Source organism: Myotis lucifugus, unplaced genomic scaffold, assembly GCF_000147115.1.
Source record: "Myotis lucifugus unplaced genomic scaffold, Myoluc2.0 scaffold_68, whole genome shotgun sequence".
Taxonomy (NCBI): Eukaryota; Metazoa; Chordata; class Mammalia; order Chiroptera; family Vespertilionidae; genus Myotis; species Myotis lucifugus.
In genome coordinates, this window is record NW_005871116.1 from 5,664,485 (window position 1) to 5,678,355 (window position 13,871).

The 13,871-nt window shown below is 44.2% G+C and overlaps 1 protein-coding gene across 10 annotated transcripts in view; it reads left to right on the forward strand.

The window, feature by feature from the left end:
• LOC111826324 (growth hormone receptor-like) overlaps positions 1 to 13,871 on the forward strand; it is a 139,422-nt gene that overhangs the window by 96,736 nt on the left and 28,815 nt on the right. For 5 of the 10 annotated variants that reach the window (XM_023755041.1, XM_023755040.1, XM_023755044.1 and 2 more), the window contains exon 3: positions 9,657 to 9,713. The exons of the other annotated variants lie outside the window; for them this stretch is intronic. In XM_023755041.1, coding sequence (XP_023610809.1) covers positions 9,657 to 9,713 — 57 coding nt within the window. The remainder of the gene's footprint in view (positions 1 to 9,656; positions 9,714 to 13,871) is intronic. 10 annotated transcript variants of the gene reach the window in all.

The window sequence follows — 13,871 nt, forward strand, 5'->3', positions numbered from 1 at the left end:
GCTGTAATCGACTTGAGCTTGGGGATTTACCTTATACTTTTACTGCTCACCTCTTCTATTAGAATCCTTCAATAGAATCCTTACCTCTTCTATTGTTTAATCTGTGTTTGATAACTGATTAAACTCATAATAGCCACTTGATAATTGTTTTTAAGAAATAAACAAACTGTGTGGCTCAGTGGTTGAGCATCAACCTATGAACCAAAAGATCACAGTTTGATTCCTGGTCAGGGCATATGCACAAGTTGTGGGCTCTGTCCCCAGTGGGGGGCGTGCAGGAGGCAGCCGAGCGATGATTCTTTCTCGTCATTGATGTTTCTATCTCTCCCTCTCCCTTCCTCTCTGAAATCAATAAAAATATATTTTTTTAAAAAGAAATGAACAAACCAAGTCTTTCTTGGTAACACTGTGTACCAGGCACCAATGTGGAAAGCTATGGAATTTGTAGAGCATCATTTCAAAAACAGGAAATATCACTTGTAAATTATTTTAGGTCTCTGATTTTAACATTATCTTGAAGACATAAAATTGCCTTAAAAACAGCTACTTGAAATTGGGGGGAGGGAGAATGGAAATGAGTGAATGCATGAGTGAATGATGTACCTAAATGCCAAAACGTGGAAAAGACTTTTCAAACAGTTAACTGAATCTGTCTTTCTTCTCTAATAGTCTCCCCTGGAGATGGAAGTGGGGGAAAACTGGGGATTTATAACCAGCAAATATTCCTGATTCTTGGCTTATTAAAGTTAGGGACATTGGGGATATTTGGTTGGAAAATAAATTGGCATTGCAGAGTGTAAATGGTTCAGCCAAGTGCAAATTTTATAGGCCAAATAGAATTTTCGCAAGTCTAATGACTTTTGAAAAGTACTTGTACCCTGGCTCAGAGGACTTTTGCTGTCTGTTGTAAGCAGTCAGTAAGCTGTGTTTGGGAGCTGGACCAAATGCTGGCCTTTCATTCCTCAAATTACAACTCCGTGATCCGGGCTCAGAAGTCCCTCCATGCACAATTTAGAAATTAGCAGCATAAACGTAGGACCAGAGTGTGACTGTGCCCTGTTCCCTCCAGAAGAAAAATGTGAACTCGTTTCCCACTGGGGACGTCTCTTGGTTACCACATCCCAGATGTTGTGACAGCTTTCATCCAAGGTTTGCAGAACAGAGAGAACCCCCGTTTAAAAGCTTAGTTTTCATTACTCATTTGGAAGGTATTTTTCTGGGTCCATGAGAAATGCAAGGATCATTATGCCGGGTTTTTTAAAAGTGGGAAAGGAAAAAAGAGAGGAAAAGCCACCCGGAGAAGTGCTTCTCAAACTGAAAGGTGTATGTAAACCCCCTGGGCGCAGGTGGCTCTTCTTCTGATGGCCTGGGGTGGGGCCTGAGCATCTGCATTTCGAAAGCCCCCAGAGATGCTAAAGCCGCTGGCCAACAGACCATACTGCTTGGAGGAGCCAGCTCTATAGAGAATGTTCTTTTGCACGGAATACAAATTGCTACTCCATTCTAGGTCACAGTTCTAAGGAAATGATGACTAAGAAATGCTGTCTTTCAACACTTCTGAGTCATTTGGTAGGAATGGGAGGTGAACACGAGCCACTTAACATCTCAGAGTCGCTGGAGCATTGATTGTTGCGTTCACTTGTGTTTTCTTCCCAAAGGGAGCCAAGTAGCTTATCCCCTTGGCTCCAGGGGATTGGCAGGTCTAGGACTGGACTTCTCTCCCTCAGTTTGTTTATAGATATTGGGGAGGGAGGTGAGCATCTTTGGAGTTAAGGACAGTTGGGACTTAAGGAGAAGAAAGACAATGGATATTTTGTCCAGGGTAGATGTTTATCTCTGTGTAAGAACTCCAAAGACCCTCCCACAACCCAAAGAAAGGAAATAGCTCTATTTCCTACAGAAACAGCTGAAATTGAATACCCCACCAACTTGGGGTGGGAGGCTCAACCTCAGACGAAAATCAATTTTAGAGAAGTGCAATTATGGGGCATTTTCTGCAGCCCGAATGATGCCTTTGCAGAAAATTCATACCTGCTTCACATGAAATCTGCACCTGGGAAGTTTGTAAGAATATGTTCTTAAGGTTTTTAAACTGCACAGCAAAAGAAGGCTAACAAGAAAATAAGAATATTTTTGTGCACACACACTGAGGTGCAGCTGTTAACTGAGAAATGAGTAAAGGAGGTATAAGTAGCCCACCAAGTAAACACGAACCTTTCATTGTTAGTAACATGCATTGATACATAATGCTGTCATTTCTGACATTTACTTAGGTCAGCAATTTTCAATCTTTTTCATCTCATGGCACACATAAACTACTCAAATTCTGCAGCACATCAAAAAAATTTTATATTTTTTGCTGATTTTACAAAAAAAATAGGTATAATTTTGATTGATTTGCAATAATAATAATAATAGAGATTACCTACCCTTTTGTTCCAAAGTGACTTTTTAAAAAATCAGGTGCCTATTCTTATATACAAGGATTTCTGGTACCAAGAATTAACCGATCAGTCACAACCTTCTTATGAGATGTGACCAATAAGATGCAACCCTATTCTATAACCTAGATATTTATGGTTCAAGACAGGGCATTCACACCAGATGGCTATTGTTATGTTGGCTGTTGTCATTTTTTTATTTGACAATCTACGGGAAAAGAGGTCAGTGCCCCTGACTCAATAGTCAGGTATTGCATAATGTAAAAATTCTTGCAGCACACTGGTTGAAATCACCTACTTGGGTTAATGCATTCATTGCCTATTCCCCAGAAACTGTTACTGGGTTCTGTAGGTGAAGCTTTAACTGACTAAGATTCGGGTTATCTTCCAAATTCATTTCGTAGTTTTTTCATCATCATAATCTCATCTCTTTGCTCACTAAACATACTGGATTTCTTTTAAAAAGTCACCAGACAGATACTGTTGTGGGCACTTTTAACCAGATTGGTCCTCTTGGGACAGGGTAGCCAGAGAGCATCCGGCTGTGCCTTGGGGATTCTGAGCGATGTTTCCTCAGGGCTTTCAGTCCTGCTCGATACTTAGCAGTTGTAGTATGTTATCAATCATTATTTACCGATTTAATGAGTAAGTAGGAATAGTTCTTTTTCTTAATTCTTTATTGTTTAAAGTATTACACTTAGTATTACATATGTCTCCTTTTTTCCCCATTGACCTTTCCCCAGCCACCCCCACCACTACCCCCAGCACATGCCCTCACCCCCCTAGTGTCTGTGTCCATTGGTTATGCTCATGTGCATGCATACAAGTCCTTTGGTTGATCTCTTACCCCCCTCCCCTGCTTTCCCTCTAAAGCTTGACGGTCTTTCGATGCTTCGATGTCTCTGGCTCTATTTTGTTCATCAGTTGTTCATTAGGAACAGTTCCTTATTCTGCCGTCATAAGTGCCTCATAAATTTTCAGGTATCAGTAAAGATAGCCTGAGATATTATAATTTCAATCAAATATTTTATTTTTTCATTTTTAACCTTTTGCCAGAGGCTTTTTGGTCCGTGGTTTCTGCCAAGAGGAAGTGAGTAAATGCTGCCAGGTGGCCAGATGCGGGCCATCTGCTTGCTCTTCCATCAGCGCAGCCCTACGCTCACATGTCCAGACCCAGTCTTTCAGATCAGAACCAGGTTATTCTGTTCAGTGACAGCGTCTGGGGTTTTCTGGACCCTCTGCACGTGGCCTGGAAGGAACTCCAACTGCAGGGGCGGGGGGAGGGGGGGGCGGGGGGGGGCGGGGGCGGGGCTCTGACGCAGCCCACTTGGCAGCAAGGTGGGGAACATCTCATAGAAATGTTTACTATGTTATTTTTATTTCTCAAGTTAAAACTGTTCAAAGCAAACATTTGTGTTCATTTTGGGGCCCCGCTGGGTGTGAAGTTCCAGCTGATGCAATGTTAGGATCTCCTGTGTGTCTTATCACTGAATGGTCGTGAGGTGAGGGTGGTTCTGAAGAGGTGGTCGCCAGCCACGGCAGGGCGGGAGCGAGGGGCACGGGCCTGGAAGACTTGGCGGGATGATGCAAAAGGAAACTTTCCCATCGAAGTCAAGTCATGTGGCGAAAGCCTTATTTTGTCAAGGTCTTCGAACAAGCAGGAACCATAGAGAATAATGGGTATGAGCTCAGTGTTCTCGGAGGTCATTCCCGGGCCACTGCAAGAGCCCCGTGGATTTGCTAACCCCTCAGGCACGCAGCTGAAGAGCCCGGCTTCCTGACACAGCCCTTTTGTCCCGCCATGCTCCAGCTCAAGAGCCTCCGTGGCTCCCACTGCCAAGTGCTTCAAGTCTGTGCTTTGAGGCCATCTGGCTCCACGTTAAATGTCCAACTCTTCCACCATCTCCTCCCGGACACAGCCCCCATCACGGCCAGAGCTGCCCTTAGGCATCTCCTCTAAGCCAGTCTTGCCTGCCATCATTGCCCTGGGCCCTGGTGTTTCCCTCACTGCCCATTTATCTGCATCCTCCCTTCTACAAGCCAAAAAACCAGTGGCAGTCCTATCACTTGCGTTAAAATTATCAAGTCACTCCTGACTGTCCACCGCCCACTTCCCCAGCTCCTTATGCATCGATGAGTTCTAAACATTTTAGCTCTTAGGAGCCTCTGGTGGCATCCGGTCTGTTAGGTTTGCTTCCTGCCTAGACTGTGACTTCGGATCCCAGTAGCCAAGTATTCAACTGCTTTTCCTTAGTGCACAGAACCTAGCAGAGAGCTAGGCGTGGGCATGTAGGCAGTGCTCACTTAAAGATGCGCTGACTGAAATGACTGTGTATAACCTGTTTCTCATCTCACTATTTCTCAGTAGCAAGAAATGGGTTTAGAGGAGATATTTTTACACTGCATGGCCCTGTCATCCGCTTACCTTTATACTACATGCCACCAGTTATGAACAATAAATAGATTTTGTGGTAAAGCTGGAACAGAGTAGATTACCCGCTAAAACTACACTATAGAAGTAGAAAAATTTTTAAATAAACATATACTGACTGGGTTTTAATTAAAGAAAGCTACTTGACTATACATTTTAATATTTCTAAAACATACCTATTTGTGCCGATCTAACTGTAAGAAAGTGCTCAAGGCAGAGAACAATGTGAATTATTTCCTGGAAGCTATGGATAGATCCTAATCATTGGAAATGAGTATTACACGTGGTCCGCATTCCAGTGTGACTTCAAGGACTTTTTTGGAAGTCTCTGGGTCCTCTAACGCTGTTTGGCTACACATTCACAGCACATACTCAGGGGCACATTTTCCTGTTTTGAGAGATCAGCCTAATGATAACAACTGTATACAAATAGTCTGCATTCCATGTTCCTCCCCAGCAATCCTTTCAAGAAAAATGACTGATGGAGAACTTCAGTGCCCAGCTCCAGGAGGGGTAAAATGTCAAAAATTGTCAGAATGGAGCCACTGATGGGGAAGGTTTTATGAAGGAGGGGTTTTCTCCAGGGAGTTGGATAGTTTGCTTCGGGAAGAAAGGATGGGAACTTTCAGCAGAAGAGGATAAAGAAAAAAATTAAGGAGACAGAACAGAGGATGCAGGCTGAGGATCCTAAGTACCCTGTGTTGTCTAACACGTGGGTTTACACTAACACGTTGTGGGAAAGAAGTCAGAGTAATGAAGCAGTACCTTCTGGAGGAGCGATGTGAATGTTGGGCTGAAGAATTTGGACTTAATCCAGCAAGCGAGAGGTGCCATTTGGGTCCATAGCGGGGATGTGGCAAATGAAAAGGGTATTTAGGAAGATTAATCCAGCAGGAGAATGGACTGGGATCCTAGCTCAGGGCAGAGGAAGGCCTGGGTGAAGACAGGGCCCTTGTTTGAGAAGCGTTAGTTGGGAAAAGGACGAAGGCAGAGCCTAAGGAACACTTACCGTGAAGCAGCAGCCAATTATGTGTTCTGACAGTTGGTAGGAAAAGGGGGAATCATAGACAAGCCCAAAAATCTGTGTCTTTGAGTGCAAGAAAATAGTGGTGATGGTGGGATAGGGAAAAGACGTTAGCTGCTCTTTAGATCGCCGGCTATTTGCATTCAAAGATTCTGCCTGCTTTAACCACCTTTGTGCCCAGCTAAGCAAATTAGCAACCATTTATTTGTTGCTAATTTTAAAGAATTGTCATAGGCTTTCCACGTGTTTTTATTATTATTATTATTATTATTATTATTGATTGATTTTGGGTATACAACTTTTCATAGTGTTCCCCTCGATATTTCCAGTACCGAGTTGACACCATACATAGTTATCACAATATTATTGACTATATTCCTATGTTTTACTTATTTCACGGTGACTACTTGGTAACTACCAATTTGTGCTTCTTAGTCCCTTCACCTCTTTCACCCAGTGCCCAGCCTCCCCTCCCCTCTGGCAACCACCAGTTCTCTCTGTATATATGAGTCTGTTTCAACTTTGTTTGTTCATTTATTTTGTTCTTTAAATTCCACATATAAGTGGAATCATATGGTATTTGCCTTTCTCTGGATAAGAAAGCTGTGGTACATATAGACAGTGGAATATTACTTGGCTATAAAAAAAGTATGAAATCTTATCATTTGTGACAGCAAATAGACTTAGGGTGAAATGATTCAGGGTTCCTTGAACTTCAGAAGAAGAAGGGAATATACCTACTCATGGAGCTGGGGTTCGATCACCTTCCCTTGAGGCATATCAGCTGCCCGGAGAAGAGTGGCTACCTGGACAGAATCAAGGTTCTGTTAGGAAAGAGGAAGGGAAAGGTAAGCGATCCTGGTGTCCATTATTAGGAGTTGGGACTTTATTCTGATCACATAGGAAGCACTGGAGAATTTTAGATCATTGAAGTAACATGATCTGATTTATGCTTTTAAAAGTCACCCTGTTTAATGTTTCAATAGTTAATTGAAGGGGGACAAATGTGGAAGTGGAAAGATTAGGAAGCTATTTGAGAGTTCAGGCAAGATGTGTTGGGGGCGTGGACTATTATCATAGCAAAGGAGATGGAGAGAAGGGAATTGAGATGGAACTGACATACTTGTCAATGGGTTAAAGGGGAGAAGAGGAGTTAGGGAAAGTGAAGACACGAAGATGACCTAGAGGTTTGGGGCTTAAATGCCAGGGTGGATGGTGAGATAATTTACAGAGATAGTGAAGAGTTGAGCAGGAACAGGTTTGGTCAGAGATTACTCAGGAATTCTGTGTTAGGACTGAGACACTGATAGGATACTTACTGATGATGCCAAGGAGGCTGAGCAGAAACTGCAATTCAGTGGAGAGGCTGAGGCTGAAGGTAGGAATGTGGAGCCATCAGCATGCAGGTAATGTGTAAAGCCATGAGACTAGGGAAGTGAAGAGTCTGTGACACTACAATATTTAGGGCTCAAGCAGAGGAAGAGAACAAGGAAGAACAGCCTGCGAAATGGAAGGGAAACCAAGCCAACTCAGCATCATGGAAGCGAGACGGAGCATGTCTCAAAAAGGAAATGGTCTACTGGGTCAAGTACATCTCAAAAAGTGAGGAGTAAAGGGAAGGGGAAGAGCCCATGGGATTTGATCAGGCAGAGTTGGTGGAGGGGAGGGGTCAGAAGCACAGCTGAAGTGGATTCAGAAGAGAAGGAACCAGACAGTGCAGGCAGTCCTTTGGGCAGTGCTGACAAGATCCGGGAATAGCAGAGAAGATTCTGGGAGAACAACTCCAAAGAAACCAAAAATAGACTTCACTTTCCAGATGAGTTTTTCAATGCTTTTTAATGTTATTCTTGAGGAAGAGAAATGTCCAATTACGCAGAACCTATTGTGGTTTTCATTTGAAATGATGTTGGTGGCCCTACAATTCCTGACCTCTATAGATCCCTTTCCCCTGCACGCTCCTCCTCTAGACAGACCCAGGCCATTCAGAGTTCTAGTTCAGGGCAGGGGCTAATGGCAGACAAGACTCCATTGAGATCTAAATGGTCACACCTATTATTTTGCTTGCTTTTCAGTTGCATTTAGCGGATACTAGGAAGTTAAATGTAAATATACATGTAAATTAATTAATACCAATTAAATATCAGTCACATTTACTGCAGATCCTAAACTTGAACTATGTAAAGTCTCATAGGTATCTTCCTTTGCCCCAGAGGTGTCCTTCCTGGCCTTTTAAATGTACATCTACCAGAAAGCAGAGCAGGGCAGAGTTGTGTGGGAGCCCTGTCCCTCTCCCTCCCCCTCACCTCCTGGCCTCCGCACAATAAAAACTCTGTTCAGAACTTGGCTGGCTGCTGCTTTTCCCACATTCGATCAGGGAACACTTAAAGCCATACAGTGTCCCCGTCCCGCCAGAAAGCCTATGGGCAGGGTGCCTCTCTAGGCCGACACAAAGACTCACTGTCCCGGGCATCTGTGCCAGCGCCGTGGCCACATATGGATTGTCAATAAGGCTTGTGATTTTTTTCTTTATGTCATATCACCATCCCAGTAAACGTAATTCAAGCCAGGAAGCAAAACCTATATTCTAGACTGGGAGACTTCGCCTGCCCTCTAGCTACAAAGAAATATAGCTCCTTTTCAGTTTAAACATACTCCCTCCAGAAAGATGTCATATGTTTTTTTTCACACCTGGTATAATTTTCTACTTTAAATGGATGTTGTGTGATTTGATTGACTGTTTTGACTGTACTTTTAATTGTGCATTTTGGAAACTCAGAATGTAGAGTTAGAGTTAAGCTTCAGCATCCATAAAGGTTTCTTCTCACTGGAGCCAAAAGCTACAGAAGGCCCAACGCAAAGGACAAAGTTTAAAAAAATAAGCACCGGGTACCTTGCTGCCAAGGTATGTGCCTATGGTGGCTTGTCACCTTATCCATCTCCATTCACTTTTGGGTAGAGCTTCCATTTTCCACTGCAGAGTAATTTCTGGAGCTGGTCCCACGCCAGCCACAAAGCAGAGTTTCAACTATTTCTTTCCAAAACTGGCCTTCAGAAAGTGAATCTAAAAACTGTGAGTCAAGTATCTGAGAGAAGCTGTGTGAAAGTCCTCTTTTTTTCTCTTATTACATACAAATGTGACAAATACATCTGTAATTACACATAACCTTCCACTGAGACTCTTGGTTAACTCATAGATAGGAACTAATACAAAGAAGAGGCCATTGGTCTGAAAGGCCAGATTAGCCATCATTCTATAGATATTTATTAAGGGCCTACTGTGTGCAGGTTTGAAAAGATTAAAATGTGGTTCCTACATTCAAGGAATTTGTAATCTAATTGTGGGGGCAAGAAAGTAAACACTAAATAGTGCAAAATACAGCGTATGACATCAGTAACTATAAGCTGAGTGGCAGATATAATAAATGCCACTAATTGAGAAGCCATTGTGAGCATAAACACTATGCATCAATCCATGGACATGGGCAATAGGGTAGTGAAGACATTGGGGGTAGGGGGGTAAGGGTTGGGAGCAGGAGGGTAAGGGGGGAAAGGGGAGATATCTATAATACCATCAACAATAAAAAGGATTATTAATATATATATGTATATATATGTATAAATATATATGTATATATATGTATAAATATATATGTATATATATATGTATAAATATATATATATAAACACTATGTGTCAACCATGCTGTTAAGCACTGTATGTACATTATTTTATTTTCTGAACTGTTACACCCACTCTATAGGCGAAATTAACCTCTGGTCTTCTCCCCATTCTGGAAACAGCAAAGAGAATGATATAGGTGACCAGAGAGACCTAGAATCAGGAATGTGTCCGATGGCTCGCGGACACATTGGTCTGGGGCAGAGGGTCCGTTTAGGGGAATAGAGAGCAGTGAGCCTTGGGGCCTGTGTTAGTCTGTTCACCACCATATCCCAGTGTCTGGTGTAGTGCCTTGCACATAATGGGTGCTCAATACTTATGTCTTTAATCAACAAATGGCCCTCTGGGTTGTGTCTATGACCTAGACCAACTACAGTGGAATCAAGGTAATGAGTGAATTAAAACCATACACCAGACAGCCTCCTGACCCAGTGCCAACACCTCCCAGTTCCCAACTATTGATCACAGTGAAGGATTCAAGTGGGAAGGACACGCTGCAATGAGACAGGTCTGGCAGCAATAGCAGCTGCAACTCAATAGGGTTCCTTTCATGGAAGCTGACGTGGTAAACACTCCACAGGGCCTTACCCTGGCCTGCTGAACTGTGCCAGGCCTGGCCCTGGTCCTCTGCAATCTCAGCTCCTTTGCCTGTCCCCTTCCCCGCTCCGCTCCTGCGACACTAGCCTCCTCCTTATTCCTCAGGCCCACCTTCGGGCCTGTATTTTTCCATTCTGCTTGCAGGGCCACAGTAGCCACGCACCCACATCTTACTGCTCCACTCTGCTACCTGCGCTGCCTGTTTGCTTATCTGTTGACGGTGCCTGCACACACCCCAGAACGTGGGCCCAGAAAGGCCTCTCTTCGCCTCTGTGTTCCTGGCATCTAGGACAGCGTCTGGCACATCAGAGCTGCTCACACATTGCATCTTCGACTGATGGCCACTTTCTCTGCCTCTCAGATACCTACTGACCGAGAGAACAGGATTTTGTTCAAGAAACATTACATGAGAACTGATGAGTGGAGCTTGGAAAGAAACGAGAGGCTGAGTGGCAGGAGCCTAGACCAACCTGTTTATAGAAGATGCCTTTGCCCCGGGAGGGGAAGACACACCTCCAAACCTCTGGCAAAGCGTGTGCTTTCTTAGGACACATTTGACACGCCATGCTTCTGAAACACTGCCTGGTCTCAGCAAGGAGACTCATGAATTGGCCAAAGCAACCAATTCGCAGGACTTACAAGTCACTACTACCAGTCTCAACCAGTCTCAGCCCAGTACATGGGCGACAAGGGTGGTATACCTCGAAATCAACAAGGTGGCTCTCTGCTGTGATCAGATCCGGGCAAATGCATCCTTCCGGGTGACAGGAAGTGGGTAAGGAAATGAAACAATCTTATTTTCATTGTTTCTTTCCTTCACCAAACACTTTTAAGGGGCCAACTACCATGAAAATGTGGTAAAAGATGCTGTCTTTGCCTCAAGTTTGAGCATCAATGTCCCAGGAGAACACTTGTCATCGAGCTGATGATGCACTTTAGAATCTTCTTTTGTGCAAGTTGAGACTCCAAAGGCCACAAAATGATAAATTTGAAATAATTATATAAGTAAAATCATGATGCCTCACAGCTCTTCCTGAAAGACTTCCTAGTGAGATACTCAGTAATTTTATGAATATGCATTTAGCATTCATTTAGCATATATTTAAGGGGCTGGGCTAATCCTATGGTGGATCCAAAGTAGAATGAGACATGGTCTTTGTCTTCCAACTTCAAGTTTATCATTCATTGGGCAAGTCAGATAACTAAGGTACTAGGCAAGGAATCCTATGTGCCCGGGTCCAGGTATTAAGAAAAAGTGTTCTGAAAGCACAAAGGATAGAGAGATGGATTTCAACTGGGAGAATATAAAAAATACTTCATGGAGGAGAAGACACTCAAACTGATTTTGAAGGGCAGGTGGAATTTCCACAGGCTTCAGTGGTGGAGAGCCTTGATTTGTAGCATTTGCCAATTATCATGGCGTAAATATTCCCCCTATGGCTGATTTCAAGTTAATGGCGTGACATCACTGAACGCAGAGTTGGAAAGCGGTACCAGGTCCAGCGTACCACCTGTGAGTCACCATCTGAGCTTTGGACTGTTAAATCACTCTGGCTCTGTTGCTTTAATGAATGAACTCTCAGGTATTAAGAACATCTAAAACCACATTATAAAGGGAGAGACCCTTCTCTCCTCCCCACACCTCAGCCTGACCTTCCAGTACTCTGGTCTTCTGGTCTCAGTCCTATGCTCCTGACTGGCCTACCTCGTATTGATGTCAGCTCAGCCAGCCTGCGATTCTGGCGCTCCTCTGAGCACGGCTGTGATGACACTGGGCCCCTGCTGTCACGTGGCACAGAGGCTAGCTCACTGCCCACCGCCTGGTGTTGACACCTCTGCTCTTGTCCTTAATGAAAAGCAGTTATGTCCAACCTTGTACTCCACTTCCCAACTATGGCGCATATCTGGACCTTGGTGTGTCTATCTGTAAAATGGGGACAGTAACGGTGTCTGCATGTAAGGTTTAATCAGTTAGCACCTGCAGAATACTAGCTAGACAAAATAGTAAGTGCTTAGTAAATGTTAGAGTCTTGTCATTTTCATTGTCATTGCCGCTGTTATGGCTCCGCCACTACCCTGACTTCTCCCCACTCCACACATCCCAGATCAGCTGTACTGCACTCCCCCGAAAGACCAAAGCCCCTCGCATACCCAGGCCGTCTTACGTCTTCTGTTTGTGCAGTGCTTCCCTGGGCTCCAACTTCCCTTTCTCTTCCTCTTCACTGCCTGTTTATCTCAAGTTCAGCCCCCTCTCAAGCTTGTCCAGGACCACTCCTTCCTTTAAAGTTCCCTGCCCAGAAACTGGGCTCCGGAGGCCAGGGGCTGTAGCCATCTCATTTATAGCACCCACATGTCCGAGCCTCTCTGTAATGGATTGGAGTCAGGATCTTCGGCTTATTGTCACCCCTGGTTAGTGTCTCCCTCACTGCCCAGCCTTTCTAGATATTAAGGACAGCGTTGACACTCACTAAAACTGACAGCTGGGCGCGACACCTCCATCGCTAAGATGGCACAATAGTGTTTATTATGCTTTACTTTGGTAACCAGTACCTTCCCAGTGCTGGCCTGGGTCTGTGCTCCTTCCCCAGGAGTCATCTGCTCCTTTTATGTTTTTATTCGGCACATATTGTGCAGGGTGTTAGCTGAGTGAGAATTTTTGCTTCATGAAAATGTTACCAAATACCGACACCAAGAAGGGGAGCGCACCAGATGTCTGTCTGCAAGGAAAGCAGACTCCTGGCTCGCGAGGGGCCCAGCGGCCGGCTCCCCAAGCATTTCCAGGCCTGAGGCTTGGCTCTGCGCGCTCCCCCGGGGCCTCATAACTGACCCCCACATTCCATTTCAGGCACCATTCTGGAGAAATCTGTCAGCCGGACCGCTGATCCGAGCCTGGAAACTGGTGTCTGCTCGTTTTCTCCGTTTCCAGCTGAAAACTGAGACACCCTTACTGGATAACTCTGACCAAAATGACACATGGGCTTGTGTGCCATGCCACGATTGACTTAATTTTCCTCTTCCTTTGAGCCGTCGGAACTTTCTCAAGGAGCGCATAGTTGTCAGTGATACAGGCCACTCATGGTTGCAAGTTGTCTACTGTTGCCAGACCTTGACCAAAAATATTTTATGTTCTAGTGCCCAAGGGGTAATAAAAGTGTTCTCCAATGTTAGCAAGGACTTGGGGTGGGGGTGGGTTCTAGATAATGGTCATACTAAACTCGGGGTACCAAGGTAGCGAGTGGACTTGTCCTAAGATATAATTTCCCTTTCTGGTCACGTTAAAAGCAGGGGGTAGTTTATTATCTTTTTGTCATAATCTATTATTGCATTTGGGAGTAAATGAGCTTCTACATATGACGCTACTCGTAAAATTTTGAGAGAGAATAAAAAGAAACACTTCCAGGACTGATAGTCCTGTAGAATTTAAAATGTGAATTCACCCAAGCCCACAAAGCTTAACTTGACTTGGGAACATACTCTCACTGATGTGCCCAGACTGAAGAAACCTACAAGGCTTAGAGTGCTGTGGTGTTGAACAAAAGGATCTTTTATTTAAATATATTTTTATTGATTTCAGAGATGAAAAGAGAGAGAGATAGAAACATCAATGATGAGAGAGTCATTGATCAGCTGCCTCCTGCACACTCCATACTGGGGATTGAGCCTTCAACCCAGGCATGTGCCCTGACCAGGAATCAAACCA